Here is a 23,533-nt window from a genome sequence, read left to right as displayed (position 1 = left end):
AAAACTAATCTCTCATGCAGTTTCTTAACTCTACTAAAGATCTCAATTTGTCACCCTCAAAATATTGTTTTCCTAAAGATTACAGCAAAAAAAAATAGGGTCAGGTGTGTATAGTTTCCTAAATTGTCTCTGAAATAGCATTTGCTGCTTTATTGTTGTTTCATTCTAAGTCTAGATGATGAGTTGGATCTCTTGGAGAAATGCACAATGTTTGGGTTAGAAGAAGGGAGAAGATTGAAAGAGAATACTGACATTGCTTAGTACTTTCTTTTCCTCTTTTTTATTCTTTATTATAAGAGATGGGGAGGTAGTATGGCAGAGTAGATACAGTCAGCCTCAAACCCAAAAAATCTGGGTTCAAGGTCTGCCTCCCATATGGTACATGTGATGCTAGGCCAGTCATTTAAGGTCTTGTTGCTTTAGCAAAATCTGACTAAATTACAGAGAAGGTGCTGACTGCATTAATATAAAGAGTTGCATCACTTGGGAGTTCCCTACACCACTAAAATAACAGGTCCCTGTTCTTATGTCTATTATAAGAGAGAAATCTCTTTTTGTAGTTTTATTTTTTTCTCTTCAAGGTCATATTTTAAGCTGTCATTTCTTGCTACTGACATTAAAACTATCTATAAAAGTTCTCCCCCTTTTTCCTAATTTGCTACTTCCAATATGTTGGGGGTTGGGAAACCAGATAACTAAGTGTGTTGGAATTAAGTATAAAGTATGAGTCAAAAAGTTCCAAGCAAGGCTGAACAACTCTCCTTTGAGCAAAGTATGTAAATACTGTGACATCGATTTTGGCTGTTCATAGACACACAAGTTGTAAAATAGATGGCCTTATGATTAGATAAATATTACTGTACATGGGTCTTTTTGTTTGTTTCGGTTTGGGTTTTTTTCAGGGCAATGAGGGTTAAGTGACTTGTCCAGGGTGACACAGCTAGTTAGTGTCACGTGTCTGAGGTCAGATTTGAACTCAGGTCCTCCTGAATTCAAGGCCAGTGCTTTATCCACTGTGCCACCTAGCTGCCCCCTGTACAAGTGTTTTAAACAAAAATTTAAATGAAAACTTTTTCTGGTCAGTTTCCAATTAGCCACAACATTTGCCACTGCCACTGCTACCATGAGACAGAATAGTATAGTGGAGGAAAATGTCAGACAGGCAGTCAACAGAGACCTAGGTTTGAATCTCACTTCTGAAACCTCTGCAAGCCAGTTTTCTCACTTTCAAAAATAGGGCTATAATAACTACAGGGTCTATCCCACAGGTTTATAGTGATGTTCAAATGAGATAATGTACCTAAAATGTTTTGTAAACCTTAATGTTCAATAAATGTTAGCCATTACTATTCCAGTTAATTATGATGTTGCTAAAAAAAACCCATAATGTGATCCATCATCATTCTGGAAAGAAAGGTCTTTAGTTTAAAGTTCTATTAACATGAATATTTAATCACTTTAAAAATTAAAGACATTTTAGTATTGCATAGTTATTGTTAAAACTGGATATTATATCAACTTTGTAGAGGTTCCTTGCCTCTCTATAGCAAGCCAATCATCAGCATACTTAACATTGTCAAAAAACTAAAGTTCAAATCCTAGATCTGACCTTGACTGGCTTAATGGCAACAGAAATTAGGAAACTGGGAAATTGGGGAAAAGGGCTGATTTGCGGGAAGTAAACAATGATCATTACATCAAACCCCAGAACACTGCAAGGCTTCCTCAAAGAGAGCCATGAATGCTCAAGAAAAGTCAGCCAAACAATACATATAAGAAAAATTAATAAAAGATGCAGACTTGTTGGAGGTGTTGTAGAAATACAAACACACTTATATGCCATTGATGAAGCTGTGAATTCATCCAACCATTCTGTAAAAAACCTTGGAGTTCTTCTAAGAAAGTAACTAAAAAGTCCATTCTCTTTAATCGAGAAATCCTATTGCTAAGCTTGTAACCCAAGGAGATCAGACTTTTTTAAGTCCCATACCACCAAAATATTTATAGCAGTACTTTTTGCAATAACAAAGAACTGAAAATAAACATTTTTGATTAGCTAGGGAATGGAACAATAAATTGTAGTACTTGAACAAAATGAAATACTACTGTACTGTAGGAATAATGAATATGATGAACACAGAGAAACATGGGAAGATGTGCATGTACTGATAACAAAGTAAAATAAGCAGAACCAAGAAAACAATATACTCAACAACAATGTAAGTAGAAAAAACAATCAAAACTACATACTGTGAAATTATAATGGCTAAGCTTGACCCCAAAGAGGAATTATATGCCTCCCTATTCTTCAGAAGTGGTGGATTATACATGAGAAACATTGCATCTGATAAAAGATTTTGGTGACGTTTTGCTTAATTAATTGTTTTTTCCACTTTTTTTTCTTTGTTGTAAAGGATATCTTTCTGAATGGAGGAGGTAAAGAATAGAAAATAAAATCGATGTAAAAACAAAAAATATCAATAAAAATGTCAACTGTTAAGGTCAATCAACTAAGTTGATACATCACTACATTTATTTGGGACAGGCACCATGGATAGAAAATGAGTTGATCCAAAATTGAAGAGGAGAAAGAAGAATTCATTGCACTTAGGAACTGTGTGATGTTTCTAACAAGACCAAGCTACTCCCTGTCACAAAGGCCCACCATAACATGAATGTTCTCCTGGCAACACTGTATGTTTGCAAATCTTAGGACACCAGGATCTTCAAGAAATCAAAGTTGAAAGTACTCCGAAGAGTAACAGAGACATGCAAGGTAATCAGCAACTTATTTCCAAGAACAGTCTATGTACAAGAAGAGAAACATAAGAGCAAAAAAAGGAGTTGGGCAGGTAATGTGTGAATAGCAAGAGATAACAGATGGACAGTGAGAATACTCCACTGGTGCAAATATAATGTAAAAAAGACCCAGAGGAAAGTCCGTAGCACACTAGATTGATACTCCATTTGGACCTTCATGGACAAAAATTGCATAGGCTGAGAAGGGTTGTAATTAACACCAATGGAGGGAATACCCATTTTCATGAGATCACACATCCAGTGAAATATTAAAGAGACAGTGAAAACAACGTGTACTGTCTTTTCTCTTATAATCTCTCAGATATATGTTAGAATATCAAACTGACTAAGAGGAATTTTCTTCTTTATCAGTCCTTGGGAATCATGACTGATCATTTAATTAATCAGAGTTCTTAATTCTTATGCCTTTCATAATTGGTAATTTTTACAATATTGATGCTATAGCATAAGTTCTTCTGGATCTACCCACTTGACTTTGCACCAGTTCATACAAGTCCTCCCAGGTCTCTCTGAAATAGTCTTTTTCTTCATTTCTTACAGCACAATAATACTCTGCTACATTCATATACCACACTTTGTTCAACTATTCCCCAATTGATGGGCACCCATTTAATTTTCAGTTCTTTACTACCAAAAAAAAAAAGAAATGCTCAAAATATTTTTGCATATGTATGTGTATGTGTGTGTGTATATAAATACATATATATATATATATATATATATATATATATATATATATATATATATATATATAACCTTTTCCTCTTCCTTTGTTCTCTTTGGGATATATGCCTGGCTGTGGTATCCTTTTGTCAAAGTGAAGGCACTATTTTTAGTAACTTTGGGGACATAATTCCAAATTTAAGCAATCCCTTTTCACTTTTATTTATTTCCAGCTTAGTTTTTCTTCTTGCAGAAATTTTAAGGAAAATATTGTGAGGGTGACTCATTTAAGTGTAGTTATAAAATTATTTCACTTCAGAGCTCCTCAGTGCCTTCCATCTAGAGAGCTGTTAGTCTGAGTCACCCACCCCAATTCATTTGTGTCTGTTACTGAAGTCAATATAACACATGTGTAGGAGGAAGAAACTCAAGCTAAGTAAGCATAAACTCATTAGTGAATATTGAGATCTTTCAATATGTTTAAAATTATGCTTCAAGCCTCATCCAGAATCTTCTCAGTTACATGTCTGCAATAAATTATCAGCACAGAGAAGAGCTTAAAGGCTATTTCTTATTTTGAAACACATTATTTTTCAGACTACTTCAATGACATGCCATCAGCTGGAATTCTTAAAAATTTCCATGACTTCTCAAGATATAGTGACATCCTCAGTTATTTGATGAGAGCACTAAAATCCAATGATTTGAAGGGAAAGAAACTCTAGGTACACTTGCAAAAGGATGGAATCTATCAAAGCAAGGAGAATTTGGACATAACATAAAAGTACTTTGTGCTAGAAGAAAAAGTCCCCATCTCATTTTGATGTAGCCATTTTTCCATATCAAAATATTTCTCTAACACAAGGCTTTATTCAAAATTAAGGAGAAAGGCAAGAAGATAAGGTAAGAAAACAGAAAGAATAAGGGGGAAAGAGAGAGAGAAGGAAGAAACAGAAAGTATGCTAAAGAAAAAAATACTTCAAGAGTCAGGAGACCAAGATTCAAGGCTCTGCTCCATCAAGTCAACATTTAATCACCTACTGTATGCTATACACTAGTTCTGGCAGTGAAGCACACTGGATAAGTCACTTAATTTCTCTGAGCCTCAGTAGTTTCACCTATAAAGTGGAAATAATGACAGCTTTCCTACCTGCCTTAGAAGGTTGTTGTAGGGATCGTGGGAAATGTTTTTAAAGTGATTCTGTTAAATTTAAAAGTGATTTTCAAAGGTAAAGTAAACACCTTGAAAGCAGGGTCTGTCTTATATTCATCTTTGTATGCTCCTCAACATTTAGCACTGTGTTCAGTATATTTTGGGTTTTGGTTTGTTTGTTTTTAGTGCCCCCTATGATGTCATAATGAGCTCACAGTGAAAACCTAACTCCCTCTACCAATTCAGGTTGGCACCTTCTCTGCAACTAAAAGTCTTAGAGAGTTACCTCTGGCACTGAGAGTGGTTTGTGAGGGGTTATGCAATCAGCAGGTTCAAGAGGCTAGAATTGAACCCATGTCTTCCTAACTCCAAGGCCAATTTTGTAATCCATAATTAGATGCTACTGCTTCTCATGCCCCTTACAGAGGAGGTATGTAATGAATGCTTTATTTAAATGTGAATGAATGAAGCACTCTACCAGGGAGGTAAGACAAAATAAAACAGAGGATCTATTAATTTACTAATGTAAATGTTGCTTTTGTTGTTTCAAGAAAATTATTCCCTCCCAAATAATTCCCCAGAACATCTAATATTCAACATCATATCTCAAACAGAAAATCACCCACTAGAAAGACATAAAACTACTCATGTTGCATTTTATAGCCATTTCCTCTGTGCCTAAGGCAAAGATTCAAAAAGAAATCAAGTCAATAAACATTTTATTAAGTACTAACTCTCTGTCAGGCACTGTGCTAAATGCAGAGGATACAAAGAAAGGCAAAAGACAATCCCTGTTCTTATGAAGCTCACAGTCTAATAGGAGAGATAATTATGTACAAACCAGCAATATATATGATGAATTGGAAATAATCAAGAGAGAGAAGGCACAAGCATCAAGGAGACCAGAAAAGGATTCTTGAAGATAAGAATTTAGTTGAGACTTGAAGGAAACAAAAAAATCCAGGAGATGGAGAAAAAGATGAAGAGAGTTCTAGAAATTGGAGATAGTGAAAAGGAGGAAAAAAGGAAAAGAAAATAAACTTTCAGAAAAGGGTGATAGAGAAGTGGAGAGCTTTGAAGAAATGATAAAGCTTGGACTCTGGGCTTAACGTTGGCATTACCAAGTTTCTGAGTTCTCATCAAGGCTTCTCAGGAATCTTAAAAGACAGATACTCTCATTTTTTGTTTATGAAACAGGAAAAGATGGGCATATAAGCAATTTGGATAACTTTCTCTCTTTGATAACACCTGCATACAGGGATCCTACTTTACCCATAATTTGAGCCATAGGTTTAAATTTTAAAAGTTCATTATAGGGGAAGCTAGGTGGTGCAGTGGATAAAGCACTGGCCTTGGATTCAGGAGGACCTGAGTTCAAATCCAGCCTCAGACACTTGACACTTAACTAGCTGTGTGACCCTGGGCAAGTCACTTAACCCTCATTGCCCTGCCTCCCCCAAAAAAAGTTCATTATAGTCCAGAATGTTCAGTCATGTCAAAACAGCTACAAAACATCAAGAAAAGATTAGCCATTTTTTACTATGAAGAAGTCAATCATTCATTCGGCAACATTAAGTAAGGCCTGGACATAAAAGACTGTGCTTGGTGTCAAGGGAAAAATACAAATTTAAATAAAGTATAGTCTATGTCTCATGGAACTTACAGTCAAACAAAGAGAAAAGACACTAATACAAATAACAATACTACATGTTCAAACTCTAGAGAGAACAAGTAAAGTGTATCATGAAATCCCAGAAGGACCATTGTTACTGAATGGGGCTCAGAGTTATTAACACACACACACACACACACACACACACACACACCCCGGTGGAGGTAACACTTTGGTTGGGTTTTGCAGGCCAGGAGGGGATACAGTAAAGGGGAAACTTCAGTTTCATATAAAATGAAGCAATTGGACTAGTCCCCTTCTAACTGGAAACCCTATGATCCTATAACTGAGAATTTTCTGATCTTGTACCAGCATGGAGAGTAAGGGAAAGCTACAAGTTTCTTGCACTTTCCACCAATTTGTACTCTGATGATATTTTCTCCTAACAGTCACATAACAATCCCATATTTTTCTTCCTACCGCTTAACCCACTAATTGGACAATTTCCACTACTTTCCGCCATTTCTACCACCAAAAGTAGAAAATTCAGCCCATATTTTGCCTTAGCGATGCAAGAGTGCCCTCTGGTGGTAAAGGGTAAGACTCATGCACAATACCCCAGGCCTTACACTGTCCTAAACAATATTCATACCATAGAATCCTAAGGCCATAGAACCAGAAGGGAAAAGAACCTTAAAAGTCATCCAGTCTAATTCCTCATGAGGAAACTGGGGCCCATAAAGGTTCCAATTCTCCCAGAGCTGAATTTGACCCCAGGTCCTCAGACTCCAAATACAATGTTCTTCCCATTGTAGCACACTACCATTACAACCACCGCCCACCATAATATTGTGAAACTCTGCCAAAATGCTGTTCATCCAATCTACCCATTTTATATCATTGTTCCTAAGGAAATAACTATCCCACCCCCTTTAATGTTGTACTTTCATACAACTAATTCACAAAGTTAAGTGACATGTGCCTATAGAGGCTTTGCATGCATGGCAGGCAATAACCTATTTTTCACTTGCTCTTTTCCTGATATACAATCATAAAATTATGTCATTTCTAAGCTAGAAGGGGTTGATAGATGATCTAGTCAACTCCTTTACTTTACAGATGAGAAACTAAGACCCCAAAGAAGTGAAGATAGTGGGGCAGCTAGGTGGCACAGTGGATAGAGCACCAGTCCTGGATTCAGGAAGACATGAGTTCAAATCCAGCCTCAGACACTTAACAATTACTAGCTGTGTGACCCTAGGCAAGTTACTTGACCCCAATTGCCTCACCAAAAAAAAAAAAAAGAAGAAGAAGTGAAGCTGCTAGTTAGTGGCACAAAAATGTTTAGTAGACTAAACTTTATATTTCCCTCAGGGCTGAGCAATACACTCTACACACCAACAATGCTTAATGTTTGAAAAATGAATGATTTCAACCCTGAATCAAATAATACAACTGACACTTGTAACTTAATTAACTAGATGTGTGACCCTGGTCACATCATTTAACTTGCTTTGGCTGTCCACAAAGATGAAAGAGGTGAGAAGGAAGGAGCTTCTTGACCTCCAAAGGAATGATGATATGGAACAACAGCTGCCATCAGAGAATAGATCACATTGTCGGAGGAGAGAAGGAATCAAAAGAAGAGACAACTAACAGCGGTCAATGACTCCTTGCAGAGTCCTTGTTGACTTGACAAGAATCATAGAAAGGTCTGTTGTGTTCCCAGGGAGCATAACCAGGGTGTGACAGAGAACCTCCCAGGATCAGTCAGACCTGATGATTGCTATCCACTGTTGGTAAGTCATTTGGACACAAATGATATCATCAGAAGTAATTTAGAGATGTTTGGGGGGATTATAAAGTCCTAGACACATAACTAAAGACCATCAGGGTACATGTGGTGTTTTCACCACTGCTGCCCATCAAAGTCAAGGGATTCAGAATACAAAGTCTAGGAAACGTCGTTCTGGGTGAGAATATAGTTCTCATGAATCAGACTTGACTTTCCAAATAACAACTGAGAATGTGGTCCAGAAGACATCAACTAGCCCACCAAGCAAGAGCTAGTAAAAAATCCAATTGCCTGGAGTCTTACCAATGCAATCAAAGGGGTTTTCAACCAAAAAGGAAAGGGGGCAGGAGAGTCTATCTATATCAACTGAGATGCCACAGATGGTAGTTATCATGTAGGAAAAAAGAAAAGCAAGACAGGAGGCCAGAACTTCACAGGAGATGAGGAATCAAGGAATGAGTCAGCAATGAAACCTTTGGCCTGAGATGTCTTTATGTGAAATATGAAAAGTATTGGTAATAAGCAAGATGAACTAATATATCCTAACAGAAGGAGACAGATTTAACCTCACAGATTTGACATTGAGAAACTAGTAAGTCAGGAAACATAATTAGAATACAGCTCTTTAAAGGAATAACTTTATTCAAAAGGGAAAATAGGATCAGGAAAAGGTCAGAGGGGAGGGGGCATTAAATGGAGCTCTGTATTAAGACTTCAGTGAGGAAATCCAGGAACCAGAGGGAAGGAAGCATACCCGGAAAGCACTTGGGTAAAGACCAACAGGGTCAGAAACAGAAGCAATCCTATCATCAGAGTAGGTTACACATCCGAAAGAGAGAAACAGGAAATAAATAAGACATTTGAGAAACAAATTGGAAGACAATTTATGAAGAGGTTATGTTCTAAAAATTCACTTGTACATGACTCGGGTGGGAACTTGAACAAAATTTTCCCTTGGAATCAATAGTTGCTAGATTCCCATGCTGGACCACAAAGGACCATTTAATCCATAATGTAGCTTAACTTTTTTCATCAATAGGATCTCCAAACCCTGAACATAAACTTTAAAAGCTCCAGGTATCAGGGGCAGCTAGGTGGCGCAGTGGATAGAGCACCGGCCCTGGAGTCAGGAGTACCTGAGTTCAAATCCGGCCTCAGACACTTAACATTTACTAGTTGTGTGACCCTGGGCAAGTCACTTAACCCCAATTGCCTCACTAAAAAAATTAAAAAAAAAAAAGAGCTCCAGGTATCAACCTTCACACAAAACCCTCTGGGTCAAGGAACTCTAAATCCCAAATGGCCCTGGAGCCCTTATTTCTAAAGGAAATAGAGTCAGACCCATCATCATTGAAGGACTGCCTCAGTTGCAACATCCCACCCTCAAACACACACACACACACACACACACACACACTTACTAGGCCACTGGCATTCTAAACTCATCTTTCATCCTTAATCACATCTACTTCTCCACAATCCTGGTTTTTACATTCTCCCTACATGTTGATTAGGGGTTTGAACTTAGACTGGAGGTTCATGATTGTTCTGACTAATCTAACTTCCTTCATCCCTGCCTTGCTCTCTAAGACTCTCCCAAGGTGGTGGCCTCACCATTTTCCCACTAAACTTTCTTCTGCTCTGATCTCATCTAACTATAATGATATTCCCACTTTGTATGTAGTGAGTGGTCCAAGGTATTCCATTTGCAGCTCCCCACCACAATTTTTCTGTCTTCCTCATTCTCTGCTATCCTTTAGTGATGCTTTGCCTATAGCTCATGGTAACCACAGCTGGCACTGACCATATAGTTATTTATTACTAGCATCAAACTCTCTAGTGGCTCAAAAGCATGAGATGAGGGGATCCTGGATTAGGAAAAGGCACAAGAATTCTGAGTGTCAGCTCTGGCAGTGGGGGAACCTCTTCCAATTCCAGAATCACAGAATATCCAGTTGTTTTCTTTAACACAAATAACATGTGTAATGTTTCTTTGTTGACATCATCATTAGCTACAATGAAATACCATAGAGAAACCCTGAAGAAATAAGCCCAGATATTCCCCCAAAATCTATGGGCACTTAAAGGAATTGTCCGACCCATTGCATTTTTCATTAGTGCAATTCACACAATTAAGAATCACTTTAAATGAATCTTCTGAGGATCTCTACTCTGAAGAAAGCTCATTCTGGAGTTGGAAATAACTGCAACACCACCAAACATGGTGTTGCATAACATCACAATAACTTCATCAGCAAAGAGGAACATGAGAAAGCATATGAATGCCCTCCCATTTACTTTATCATAAAATATTAGAAAACAATTTTACTAAATTAGGCAAAGTTATTTAATAAACACTTAAACGATAATTCCCAGGAAGGTTTCAGAGAGTGCATTAAGTCTGGCTTGGTATAAACAATCCTGGAAGTCTCTGTTTCCAAAGTTGGGCTTTGGGTAGCATCCCTGAGTAATAATTTATTTGAAAGAGAGGAAGAAAAAGCAGCACAGATTTGTTATCAAAATATATTGCCTATTGCATTTGAGTACTGTTATCTTTTCAGAATATTAAGCTAATCTTTTTCCAAGAGACAGCCTGGCATTTTTAATTCAGTGCTGGGCTTGGAGTCAGAAAGACCTCCAGATTCAAACCCTGTCTCTGACACTGGCATGCGACCCCGCCTTTTCCTACTCTCTGGTCTTTTTATTTCTAGCTCCCCTCTGAGCACTCTATTATCCATCTACACTGGTCTACTTGTTCCTCTATCTCCTGTTTCTGTGTCTTGTCCTAACTGCTCCCCAGCCCCTTGAAATGTTCTCCTTCCTCACCTCTGCCTCTTAGAATCTCTAGTTTCCTTCAAAATAGCTCAGATCCCACCTCTGAAGAAGACCATTCCCAGTTCCCTCCATTGAGCCACTACAGCTATATGACCCTGGGCAAGTCACTTAAGCCTGTTTGCATAAGTTTCCTCATCTGTAAAATGAGCTGAAGGAAATGATAAACCTCTCCAGTATCTAACAAGAAAAGCCCAAATGAGGTCACAAAGAATAGGATACACCTTAAGTGACTGACTTGCATAAAACTATAGTTTTATTCTTTTCAGAAAAATATTCATGGGAATTTGAATAACTATGAAGTAGCTTTAAAATAGTCAGCAGTCTTATAAAAAATATTATCGGGCAGTTAGGTGGCACAGTGGATAAAGCACCGGCCTTGGATTCAGGAGGACCTGAGTTCAAATCTGACCTCAGACACTTGACACTTAACTAACTGTGTGACCTTGGGCAAGTCACTTAACCCTCATTGCCCCATCAAAAAATAAAACAAAAACAAAAACAAAAATATTATCTAACACATTTTGTGAAAACTCAGTCTTGACCTGAACACATAATCTCAAATATTAAAATTCTAATAATCAGGAGAATATATCAAAGTTATTTTAAACTTAAGATGCAAACTATTTAAACTTCATGTTTCCATAACCACAGTAGACCTAGAAGAAAAACTTTTCCTCACTCTTCAAAAAAAGACTTTCAATAAAACTGTGACCATTGCCATCACTTTAGTTAGATGTTTGAACTTGTAAGGCCAGCAGCTTATCTTGGTATAATTCCATGGTTTAGAATCTATGTTCACCAAAGGCATTTTTAAATGCATCAAAGAGGATGGCATAGTTTCTGTTCAATTATTCTTCTTTTGTTTTGTTTTGGTTGGTTGGGTTTTTTTGTGGGGCAATGAGGGTTAAGTGACTTGCCCAGGGTCACACAGATATTAAGTGTCAAGTATCTGAGGCCAGATTTGAAATCAGGTCCTCATGAATCCAAGGCCAGTACTTTATCCACTGCATCACCTAGCTGCCCCCTCAATTATGCTTCTTAAAAAATGGACTCATTAAACTAGGTATTAACATTTACTATTCACAGTTTTTACAATAATAATAATTAGTTTAATATTATGTAAAGGGATACGAACACCCAGTAACAATCAGGTAGCTTTTTCACTAGTCCCATACAGTCATAAATTTTCCTCTCTTTTCCTCCAAAGCTTTCAGAAGAGAACCTTTAATTCCTTCTCTGACCGATTCACTTCAGTAAATTCCCTTGTAGATTTTCTTGCTACATCAGTTGAAACTTGAAGCAGAGAGCCATTTCACTGTCTTAGCCTCTCTCACCTACCTAGGGGTGGCTCAGCCTTCTCATTATCCAACCATCCAGCTAGTCCCCATTACTTGGCAGGAAAATTTACCACTCAATTCTACAGAAAAGAAGAAAGAAAAAATTCGGACCATGTGTGTTCCATGTCCATCTTTTTGTGGTAAGGGGAAAATAATTTTCCCTTTTCTTCTCCTGAATAGCTTGCTAATAGTTTTTGCCCTTCTTTCTAAGCAAAAATTTATACCTACACACTTAATTCCTTTTATCAACCAGTATGCACAGGATTAAGCTATTCTAGATCAGCTCCAAAAAATAACTTGGTTGTTTAAAGAGAACATATCTTCCCTTTCCAGTTACAAATCTATGCTAAAGTAGAACAACACTTTTTAGATACTTTTTAACAGAACACAATGAAGTTGTGAAATCAGCATGCAAGTGTACTGGGGGTTCCATGATTTCCCATGGCATTCAGAGACAAACAGTCCAGTTAATGAAAAGTTAATGCACCCATTATCTATCCTCACCTAATGAACTTACAATAAGATTTACCCAAGAATAACTCAGTAAGGTCCATGTCTCTGGGGCAGGATGCTAGGAGCTAAGGCCCCAGACAAAAAATCATGAAGAGTTTCAGAATTGCAAATATGAAGCCAGGGCCCAACCCGTTCATCCACTAAAAGAACTTACGTGATAAATTCAGTCAAGTTGCACCAATTCTTTATGTCCACTTTCCTCATCATGTCTTCAAATGCTTTGCCACATGCAGGCAACCTTTCCAGCATGAGTGTTTCATTGCAACCATTTGTTCTTTGACAAGCACCTGGAAAAGGGTGAATACCAATATAAATACCTATATCAGAATGGCAAAATATTAAACCACCCCATAGAGCTCAGGCACTGATAACATTTCAATTTGTCCAGGACCTAAAATTCTTCACACACACACACACACACACACACACACACACACACACACACTTTCCCTCACTCTTTCTCTCTATGTCTCTGTGTCTGTCTGTCTGTCTGTCTCTCTCTCTCTTGTGAAGACACCAACTTCTCTATGCTTTAGGAGATAGTTTCATAAATTGCTGAGATTGGGGGGAAAAATCACCACCTCCTAGTCACATTTCTGACAATGAATCACCAAGTACTCATCTAGGCTAAGCCTCAGGTGGCAGATACACAATTCATACTTGAAGCCTCTCTGACTTGGCAGGACTTTTGCCAAAGCTTACGCTCCAAAGAAAGCTTCCTCAGAAATGTGACAGTCTTTTCTCCACCACGACAAGACATCCAAAGAGGACCTGAGGGGAGTAATCCTGTAACCACAGCAATAACAGATTCTACAAGAGGAATTACCGCTTGAAATTGCTTTTAAGTAATGATTCCCCGAAGGATGATTGTTTTCCCCTAATCACATCATAGTTTCAAGAGACAACTATTGAATTAGCATCAGAGACACTAATTGCTGACATTAAGATTGAAAGTGGTTTTAGGGAGGGTTTGGTTCAACCCTGAAACAAACAAATTAGTATATCAGAACATTGCCTGAGAGATACTATATTTGGAAAGATTGTTCCTCTCTTTCAGAACAAAAAAAGGAATAGATGTTAACAAATTGGTCTAATAATAATAGCTAGCATTTATAGAGTGTTTTGAGGTTTACAAAGTGTTTTACAAATATTATTGTATTTGATCTTCACAACAACCCTGTGAAGTAGGTATTATTATCCTCCTTTTAGAGATTGGGCAAAAGAAACTGAGGCTGCACAATGTCTCATAGTTAAGTGTCTGAAGAAGGATTTGAATTAAAGTCTTCCTAATTCCAAGTCCAGTGCACACAATGACTCTGTAAGGTAGGTGTTCTTATAATAAACATTTTATAGATGATGAAAACTGAGGCCAAGAGAGGTAAAATTACTTTCCCAAGGTTACATTGCTAAGAATCCAGGTCTTCCAGATTCCAAATTCAGCTCACTATGTACTGCACCACTTTTACAAATGAAAATGGTCAAGGCTGAGGCAATTAAATTCATGAATAATAATTTATTAGCAAAGTGTACAGTTGAATAACAAATCGGGTTCAAGGCCCCTCAGTAGGCACAAGGACACTGAATAATAGATAACAAAGCTTTCCTATAGTTAATAATGAGGAACACATTGAGTTACATAATCTTGAGCAACAAAGGCATTTCTTCTTTCCATTTGGCCAGAGCATGACAAAACCAAAGGGTTCTAACCACAAGTTATAGAGAAGATTTTATGGTATTTCCCTGAAGTCATATAAACAAAGCTTTTACAGAAATATAGATGTTTAAGTCACAAAATGAATGCTGTTCACAAAATGAAGTTAGTTTGATTCTTCAATTTCCACCCCCCTTCCTTTTGATTCTTGGGGAACCTATTCCCCATGGATCACTTATTTAAACACTTACTAACTTAAGAGGGGAGATTTACATGTCATCAAGGGCAATTATATGGTGCTGTGGATAGAGTGCCTAGCCTGGAGTCAGGAAGACTCATCTTTCTGAGTTCAAATCTGGCCTCAAATACTTAGTAGCTATGTGGTCCTGGACAAGTCATTTAATCTTGTTTGCCTCCATTTTCTCATATGCAAAACAAGAAGGAGAAGGAAATGACAACCCATTCCAGTGCCTCTGCAAAGAAAACCCCAAGTGGGGTCACGAAAAGTCATACACCAAAGTGACTCAACAACAAGAAGGTAACCAAGAACATTTAGCAAATATAAACACTATGAAACAAAAAGGCTGAAGCAATACAATAACGAGTAGATTATCAGGTTACAAGGAGACTTGAAGTTATTTCAGTGTCCTTGTGCCTGATAACCTACTCCCAATGTCCATTTAATCAGCACATTTCTTCTTGAGTCCCAGACATGCCAGGTAGTCATCTGGTCCCTGGAAATATCTTCCCTTAGACATTCTGGATTTGATCTCATTCTCAAGGTAGTTCTGAAGGAGTTTCCTCCTTGTAGATCTGCTTCTCTGGTTCCAAGACATTTGAAGAGATTCCTAGGTAATTCTGCTAAAATCTGCCACATGAACTAGTTATTGGAAAAGCAAATCTAGTATAACCTCCTCCTCTAACTAGTTCATGTGGTGAAAACCAGCTCAAGTCTTATGGTTCTCATTCTATTAACAACAGAGCTATAAGAAAAATGTCAAATTAAGAACCCATAATTCACCTGAAACTTCAGAAAGTTTTAGTTTTTACATACCATTTTCTCATTCTATATCCACTTGAACCCTGTACCTGATATGAACAGTGCCATCAACAGACTGAAGGAAGAATCTATATCAGAGACTTCAAAATAGGAAAATAATTTCAATTATCAATGCAATTAAAATACATAATCCAATTTTGAGAAACTGTTACTAAAGCATACTCAAGACCTATATATCTCATTAGAAACATTTGGAAACCAATTATATACATTCTATAGATAGATAAATATAGAAACATTTGCAAACCAATCATATATAGATATATAAACAAATTGTGTATGTGTGTTTATCTGTATATGTGTGTATATAAATATATAAACTGATCCTGTAGCTTTCAGATAGAAGTTGTAAATTCCCCCATTATGAGACTATTATCCCTATATCATACTGAAAGAATGTGTAATCTTATACATGAATAATTAGTTGACTGAAATGGTAAGATTTTTCATACTTGCATTCTTATTATAGTAACTCAGAAATGTTTTAGTATTAATCTATTAATAAATCTAGTATTGCACAAAACTTCCACTATTTACCTATCCTGTTTATAGAAATTTTCTATGAAAGGAAAAAGTAGGGACATGGTTATGATGATATCGACTGTCCCCTCAAGGACATAGACTGACCTGATATAAACCATAACAAGGGAAAACTCCCTTATCTCTGTTTGCTTCCAGGCATAGTTAACAGCCAACCACACAGCATAGTTCCACATTATTCATAGGGAATAAAAAGCCAGGTTCAGAATTAACCAGGTGGGAAAACTTCCTGTTCAGAAAGGAAAATATCACAATGGGAAAACTGAGCCAAGAGGATCCTACCTTTATCTACACAAAGTCGTCCCCTCAACTTTTCCCAAGGACAGACATCCACCTGTAGCAGTCCTCAGACCTCATTGTACATGGCATTCCCCTTGAATGGTGGAATATTGGCTTAATACCAATCCAGACAATCATACCTGAAATCAAAACTTAGAACAATATCAAATTACAGTCCCAAGAGATTTTATCTTATATAGCAAAATTTCACTAATCATAGTTTAGGGTTAGGATATTGTTATTTTTCTCAGGTGTGCTGTAACAGTCAATATAACTTTGCTATTCTTTCTCCCAACAGTAAGTTGTTGTTGTTGTTATCCAATTTAAAGCAAAATATATCTCATTAAATATTTAACCATTTTCAAACATTTTAAACCACATTTTAATAGTTCAATTCATAATCTGATGGCATATGCATTAAAAGAGAAGTTGCAGTATACTACTATATCAGAAATCCTGCTAGAAAAGCAGTGCCTCCCTTAATCTAATGATGGCTCACTAAATTTCACAATATAAGAAAAAATTTAGAAACACAACAATAACATATAAGACATTATGTATTTAAAACATGAAACAAAACTTATTGCCAGTCAGTTGACAATAATTCAGTCTAATGAATTTCCAAATTATCCTACATAGAAAATAATTTATTTCATCACTTTCTGCATTTTATATTGATTGTATTCAAGACCAACATAGAATATATTTACTAATCAATATAATGTACATTTACTAACATTTATATAGGATTTTCCAAGTACCATGCACTATGTTAAGCACCTAACAATCATGTGATCCTCCCAACAACCCTGGGAGGTGGGTGCTATTATCTGTCTACAGATCAGGAAACTAAAGTAATCAAAGGTGAAGTAACTCACATCAAGTCATGAATCAATACATTTCTGAGACCAGACCTGAACTTGGGCTTTCTGATACATGTAGTCAATATATTTAGCATTTAATTCTGATTTGCTACAATTATCCTAATAGGATAATACATCTCACTGTAAATGAGACCACATAATTTAATTTCATAATTTAGGAAAAAATTTCAACCAAATCAAGTTTGGGTTTACAATTTCAAATAGTAATAGTTTGCCAGCTACTTCTGGTTAGTCTATTACCAAAGATTTAAAAGTAATAGTCCTTCATTTTCACCCCTCTTTAATTATGAATGTTTATTCCCTACATAAGGACTAAAATACACCCTTTTAATGATCCTTCAGACAGAATTTTGTTATGCTATCCTTAAATAATTCAATGCTGCAATTGTATTTCTATACTTTCTATATCATAAGAAATAATCAAATAAAATTTCTCATATCCTTATCTGAATGAGATAGAAAGCCTTCTTCAAATCTCCCTTTCTGAAACTTCAAAAACCATTTACATTCAAACCCTCTATTCACAGTCAGTGCAAAAAGACCACAACTTCCTTAACATATATATCTTAACATATATTCCTTAACTTATTGAATCTTCTATGACATATATAATATATTATATAACTATATGTTGTAAGTATATAACAATCATTTATTAAACATCTTTTGCATATCAGGGTAGGTAAAAAATTTAGGTAAATAATGAACTTTATCTTAATTGAGCTTACAGTTTAAAGGGATATATATATAAATAACCTCTCCTGTTCCCACTAACCCTTACTCTCCATCTAACCATCAATGCCTGTTTCAAGTCACACCACTTCTGTGATTCCTTCCCTGACCACAGCAGCTCACTGAAACTTTTCCTAGCTCACTGAGACTTTCCCTTCTCTTCTTAAGACAATGAAAAGTGCAGTGTGGAGAAGCAAACTAGACCAGGGAGAATATTTTTAACCTGTTGGTGAAGAGACTGAACCCTAAGAATCTTCCAAATGGAAAGTCAGACTCTTTACTGTGATGATATCTCTCTGAGTATGAAACATCCCATTATTCTAAGGAACACACAATATGAAAGAGAATCACAGAAAATGCAAGTTCGCTTCAATTGTCTCATCTTAAAGTTCTGGATTCATTTTGTTTTCTTTTATTTACAATTATTTCAGTAATTAGAAAGACTTCTTTTTATGTGAGTGGTGTTGACAACCATGCTTTAAATTTTTTAAGAAAATCATCAGTTTGCTACTTGTAGCTTTAGCAAATATTTCAAATTCCTAAAATTTTAGTAGCACAAGATTGAGGGGTCTTGGACATTAAATGTAAATGTTATTAAAGTCTACAACTGACTTTTTAAATTTTTCAAGCTTAATACCTAGAAACTGTTCATTTTAAATGCCTGTTTGTTATTGATCTATTGTTATTTATGGAATTTCAGAACCAGAAAGGGACTTTGAGACAATCTAGTTCTCTAGTTTTAAAAATTTTTATATGAAAAGATCAAAGAGGGGGAGTGATTTGCACGAGATTATACAGCCAATGGAGTAAGGATTTGAACTTGGGTCTTCTATTTTTTAGAAATGTATTCAAAAGAATTCAGGACAAATGCAAATATAATCTAAGACTAGAAAATGGAATACTTGATTCAAAAAAACAAAACAAAGTTTAAGTTCACATTTTCAGCATGCCTATGGTTTGACCCTTCCTAATTTTCATGGTTAATGAAAAATCCAAATAAAATGGGGGGGGGGGGGCGGGGAAGATGACATCTAGGTATAATTTTTAAAACTCACAAAAATCCAGGTCCAAGAAATGTCAACTTAATTTTTAATTTAAAAAAAGTATTATTCTCCTCCCAAACCTAATTTACAAACCAATACCAAGCCAGTAACAGAAATGGAAGGAAGCTATCATGGTGTCATGGGCATAAAGGGAGAGAGGCACAAGCCCCATGGGGAAGCTGAACCATTGTCCTGTTACCTGTGATGGCAAGGTGGACAAGAAGACCAATAATAAAGTTATATGTAGAATAATTTTAATTCATAGTGTCATGGGATCATACTTGAAACTAGAATCAAAGCATTAGAGCTGTAAAAGACCTTAAAAATCTTGGAATCCAATACCCTCATTTTACATGTGAGGAACCCAAGGCAGACAAAGGTTAAGGGACTTGCCCAGGGTCCAGAAGCTAGTAAATGTCTGAGACAGGATGTGAATTCTGTTCTTCCTGGCACCAAGCCCAGAATTCTTATCCACTGTGACACCTAACTCTGTTAAAGAAGACCGTCTGCTCCTCTCAGCAGGGACCCTCACTGCCCTAATACATTGCTACTATATTCAACTTTTTAGGCACATTCATTGTGGTCTAGTGTAAAAACAAAACAAAAAAGGAAAACACTGGGTTACTAGTCAGGGGAACAGGGTTGAAGTTCTACTTCTAACAATGAACTAATCACTTTGGGAAAACCACTTTATCTCTCCAAACCTTGGTCTCCTGATCAGAATAATTACACTATTTGTTTCATAGAGTTGTCATGAGGACTAAATGAAATATTGTATTTATAAACTACAAAGCACTGTTCAAATCTTTGGATATTTCAATGGATCTATAATCTCATCAGTATCTTTTTTTCACATGAACTTGTTACCAAGTCCAATCTCCCCTGTCATGTATTGCCAAAACTAATTTTGTTAAACCCTAGTTCAGGACCTTAAATCATCCCTTTAAATTCCATTTGGTTGAGTTAAGCCCTTTTCATTTCAGACTGCAGACATTTTTTCTTAATCATGATTCCATTGTCCAACATGGTAGCTATCTTTTCTAGATTTGTGTCCTCTGCAAATGTGATAAGTATGACTTCTATGTCTTCTACTAAGTAATTAATAATAAATGTTGAATTTGCTGTTGTTCACTTGTGTCTGACTCTTCATGACACTATTTGGAGTTTTCTTGGCAAAGATAGTAGAATGTCTCACCATTTCCTTCTTCAACTCATTTTACAGATGAGGAAACTGAGGCAAATAGGGTTAAGTGACTTGTCCAGGGTCACACAGCTAGTAAATGTCTAAGGCCAGATTTGAACTCAGGTAGATGAGTCTCCCTGACTCCAGGCTCAGTGCTCAATCTATTGTGCCATCTAGGCACCTTAATGCTGAACGAGTTATGCTAAAGAAAGAACCCAGTGTTTGGGTGTTAATGTTATATGTACTGCTATGTGCTTTTCAGTATCAACCTTTCCTCTATCTTTTGACACCTCCTTCATTCTGTTATTTCTTTTATTTTTTTATTTTATTTTTTATCTATAATTAAATTTTATACATATATTAAACATAGATATAATATAAACATATACACATATATGATATACATAATATATTTTTCTACATTATTACATTTAGATATATTCTAGTATATGTAACTTAGTATTTTAAATCCTTCCTCTTCCTTTTTTCTTTAATAAACAGGCAGAAAAATTACTGATAGCCCTTCTGAGATTGAATGAGAGATATCCTTGAGTACCCTGGACTGGCAATGTGTATTCACTTTAAGTGTTCTGACTCTAGTCCCAGCACTCTATTCCCTGCAACACCTAGCTGCTCAGTCCCAGCCACTATTATAGATATAGATAAATTATAGATAAAAATTCCACCAATTTCCATACAAAGCCAAGAAAGATGCTGTCTGTAGGACTAAAAATGGTGGTGGCACATGAAGCCTCCCGTGGAAAGCTGCAATATGATTTTTTTTAATTTATTTTTTTGGTTTTGGGGTGAGGCAATTGAGGTAAAGTGACTTGCTCAGGGTCACACAGCTAATAAGTGTCTGAGGTTGGATTTGAACTCAGGTCCTCCTGACTCCAGGGCCAGTGCTCTATCCACTGTGTCACCTAGCTGCCCCTGCAATATGGTTTTAAATACAATTTCTTACATGGTAAATTTTCAGGACATTTGTTTTTTGTTCTTTTTATTATTTCTATGCAACTTTCTGATTTTCTTTCATATTTTCAGTCCTCATCCTCTTTTTCTCATTTCCAATTTATCTCAACTTCTATTACATTAAACTATATGCCTTCCTTTAAAGAAAAAAAAAAGACACAATATGGTACAGTGATCTGGTTTGGGACTTGTAACCCTAGGGCAGATTTAGGACACACTTTCTGTGAGATCTCTCTGCCTGTGTCTGTCCAGTCCAGAGCTGTGCCCTGTCAGAGGGGGAATATAAATTTGGCATCCTTCTGGTGCCCTTGTGCCCTGTGTAAGAGGCAAAGATTGCATGAGTAGAGACAACTAGAGACTCAGACATGGTTTCCATCTGTGCTACTTCTATCTATATTTCTGAAAGAATTGATGCAGTGGGATTTAGGGATTGGTGTGCTATTCTCCAGATTATCCCCAGTAGGTGCAGACTATCTCCACACGGCCATGAGGCTGGAAGCAAAGAAAAGAAGACAGGCTGTTGTTCTGCTATGGCATAAAAGAGGAGAGAAGCAATCCACATTTTTCCTGAGTATATTTATGCAAGTCAGATTCCTGATATGTAAGAGGGAAGATTAGGTTTATTTTTTTTCTATTATTAACTTAGTGTTCTGTAAGGAAATTAAACTACCTGGTGAGTAAATAACAAAAATATTATCTTCTTATAAAATGCTTCTGCTTTTTTATGAACTTGACAAACACAAACACTTCTATATACAAATAACAGAAAAGAGAACTGTATATGACACTATATCTCTATTGCATATAGATTATTTTTAAGTAAATAATAAATTTAATATGGTAATAGCAACACTGACTTGTGTGAGAAAATAATTATTAATAATGAGTTTTCTTGGGGGGGACCCAGAGACCTAGTTTTAGCCCTCTCTTCCTCTCACCCCAGAAAGTCCAGTTCTCAGGAACTTTAGCCTAAGGTGTACAATAGGAATGGAGATAGATTCTTTTGTCTAGCTAATTTGAGTTGATGGGATTATACCACACCTAAAAGACTAGACTTCACTCTTTGCCCGATAGTCCCTCCCATTAGATCATAGGTAGAACTCTTTAATTTGGACAACCCTCAAGTCATGTCAACCAATAGAATTGAATGATGCTAGCCAATTAGCTTTGATAAATATATAGTGACCCCCCTCTATCAAAAGCGGATAAAAGCCTGGACCATTCAGGCTCAAGGTTAGCACCATTTGGGCTTGTGCTCTTGACTCAGAATGTGGTCATTTGGTGTGTGCTCTCCTCTTAGGACAGAGTAGGTAAAGGACTTCTGAACCCTCCTTGAGGGGGGTGGGGAGGAATAGAATGGAGAGTAATACAGTTAGCAATAGTAACTGAAAAAAAATTTGAAGCAAGTTTGTCTGATGGGCCTCAGTTCTCAACACATAGAGAACTGAGTCAAATTTTCTAAAATGAGAGCCATCCCCCAATTGATAGATAATCAAAAGACATGAAGTTTTCAGATGAAATAATCATAGCCACCTATAGTCATATTGAAAAAAATGCTCTAACTCACTATTGATTGGAGAGATTTAGATCAAACCAATTCTGGGTACTACCTATTGGATATAGGACAGTAGAGGAAAATGACATAGGTTGTGGGGGATATGGGGAAAATGAGATATTAATACACTCTTGGTAAAGTTGTAAACTGATTCAAATATTCTGTAGAGCACTTTGGAACTATGGCCAAAAGGCTATAAAACCATGCATACTCTTTGACCTAGCAATAATACCACTACTACATTGGTATCCTAAAAGAGATTTTTTAAAAAGCTGAATTCGAAATTGGGGTGATGTCAATCAATTGGGGAATGACTGAACAAATTATGAGATGAGATTAGGATGGAACACTTTTGTGCTGTAAGAAATGATGAACAGGGTGCTATCAAAAGGACTTATGAAAAATGCAATTCATCTACAGAGAAAGAATTGATGGTATCTGAATACAGATTGAAGTATAATTTTTGGTAGTTCCTCTTTCTAAATTTCTTTTATGTCTGTTTTCTTTCACAACCTGACTAATGTGGAAATGTTTTGCATGACTGCACATGTATAACTTGTATTGAATTGCTTGAGTTCTTAAGGGGCAGTGGGGAGGGAGGGAGGAAGAGAATTTGGAACACAAAGTTTTAAAAATCGATGAGAAAATTTGTTTCTACATGTAACTTGGGGAAAGTTCTAAATAAATGAATGAATGAATAAATGAATAAGCAAATAAATTGATAAATAAATAAATAAATGAGCTCTCCTTGAGGCCACATGGCACTGGGGCTTTTCTGCTTATGTTAACTGCCACTCGGTCAATACCTTACTAATATTTAATATTAATTAATAATAAATGACTACTGCCAAAATAGGCACAATAGCCATTATTATATAAATAGCCAAATAAATGACTAGCAAATAA

The 23,533-nt window shown here is 36.4% G+C and overlaps 1 protein-coding gene across 1 annotated transcript in view; it reads right to left on the bottom strand.

Annotated features, from left to right (window-relative positions):
• RAMP3 (receptor activity modifying protein 3) overlaps window positions 1-23,533 on the bottom strand; it is a 59,408-nt gene that overhangs the window by 11,481 nt on the left and 24,394 nt on the right. The window contains exon 2 of the mRNA XM_043973726.1: window positions 12,883-13,015. Within this exon, the coding sequence (XP_043829661.1) occupies window positions 12,883-13,015 (133 nt within the window). The remainder of the gene's footprint in view (window positions 1-12,882; window positions 13,016-23,533) is intronic.

Source organism: Dromiciops gliroides, chromosome 1 (genome assembly GCF_019393635.1).
Source record: "Dromiciops gliroides isolate mDroGli1 chromosome 1, mDroGli1.pri, whole genome shotgun sequence".
Classification (NCBI taxonomy): Eukaryota; Metazoa; Chordata; class Mammalia; order Microbiotheria; family Microbiotheriidae; genus Dromiciops; species Dromiciops gliroides.
This window is presented reverse-complemented; position numbering and strand designations above follow the sequence as displayed.